This window comes from Myotis brandtii, unplaced genomic scaffold, assembly GCF_000412655.1.
Source record: "Myotis brandtii unplaced genomic scaffold, ASM41265v1 scaffold767, whole genome shotgun sequence".
In the NCBI taxonomy this organism is placed as follows: domain Eukaryota; kingdom Metazoa; phylum Chordata; class Mammalia; order Chiroptera; family Vespertilionidae; genus Myotis; species Myotis brandtii.
Window position 1 is genome coordinate 180,833 of NW_005371065.1, and position 469 is coordinate 181,301.

The 469-nt window shown below is 64.8% G+C and overlaps 1 protein-coding gene across 1 annotated transcript in view; it reads right to left on the bottom strand.

Moving 5' to 3' along the window:
• Nucleotides 1-469, bottom strand: part of BSX (brain-specific homeobox) — a 5,680-nt gene that overhangs the window by 2,441 nt on the left and 2,770 nt on the right. Inside the window, exon 3 of the mRNA XM_014530724.1 lies at nt 3-74. Within this exon, the coding sequence (XP_014386210.1) occupies nt 3-74 (72 nt within the window). The remainder of the gene's footprint in view (nt 1-2; nt 75-469) is intronic.

Consider the following 469-nt stretch of genomic DNA (forward strand, 5'->3'; position numbering starts at 1 on the left):
GCTTTGGGCTCGTCCTGACTTTTCCTCAGCTGCTTTTTATGCTTCATCCGCCGGTTCTGGAACCACGTTTTCACCTGATTTCAGGGAGAAAAATAGAAAACCCGTCATTCCTCCAGACCCACGGCGACCGGCCTGAGGTCTGAGCGTGGCTGGGGGTGAGGAAGATGGACCGATGGACCGCGACCCGCGGACGGACCACTCAGGGGCTGGGACCGCGCTCCCGGCGAAGCCACCCCGACTGCGCACAGGCCAGTCCTGGGCTCCGGAGAGAACCCCCGAAACAGCACGAGGGTCCGCGGTGTGGGGAACCCTAGGCCTGTTTGCTCAGAATCGCCATCAGCGAGCGTGACGCCTCCTGTACTGCCCGCGCGCCCGACATGGTGCCTGAACCCCTGGCCAGCGGTTCCTGGACGGCAGCGGGGACCCAACTGCGGTTCTCTGCAGAGGCGGCTCCCTCCCCGCAGGCCAG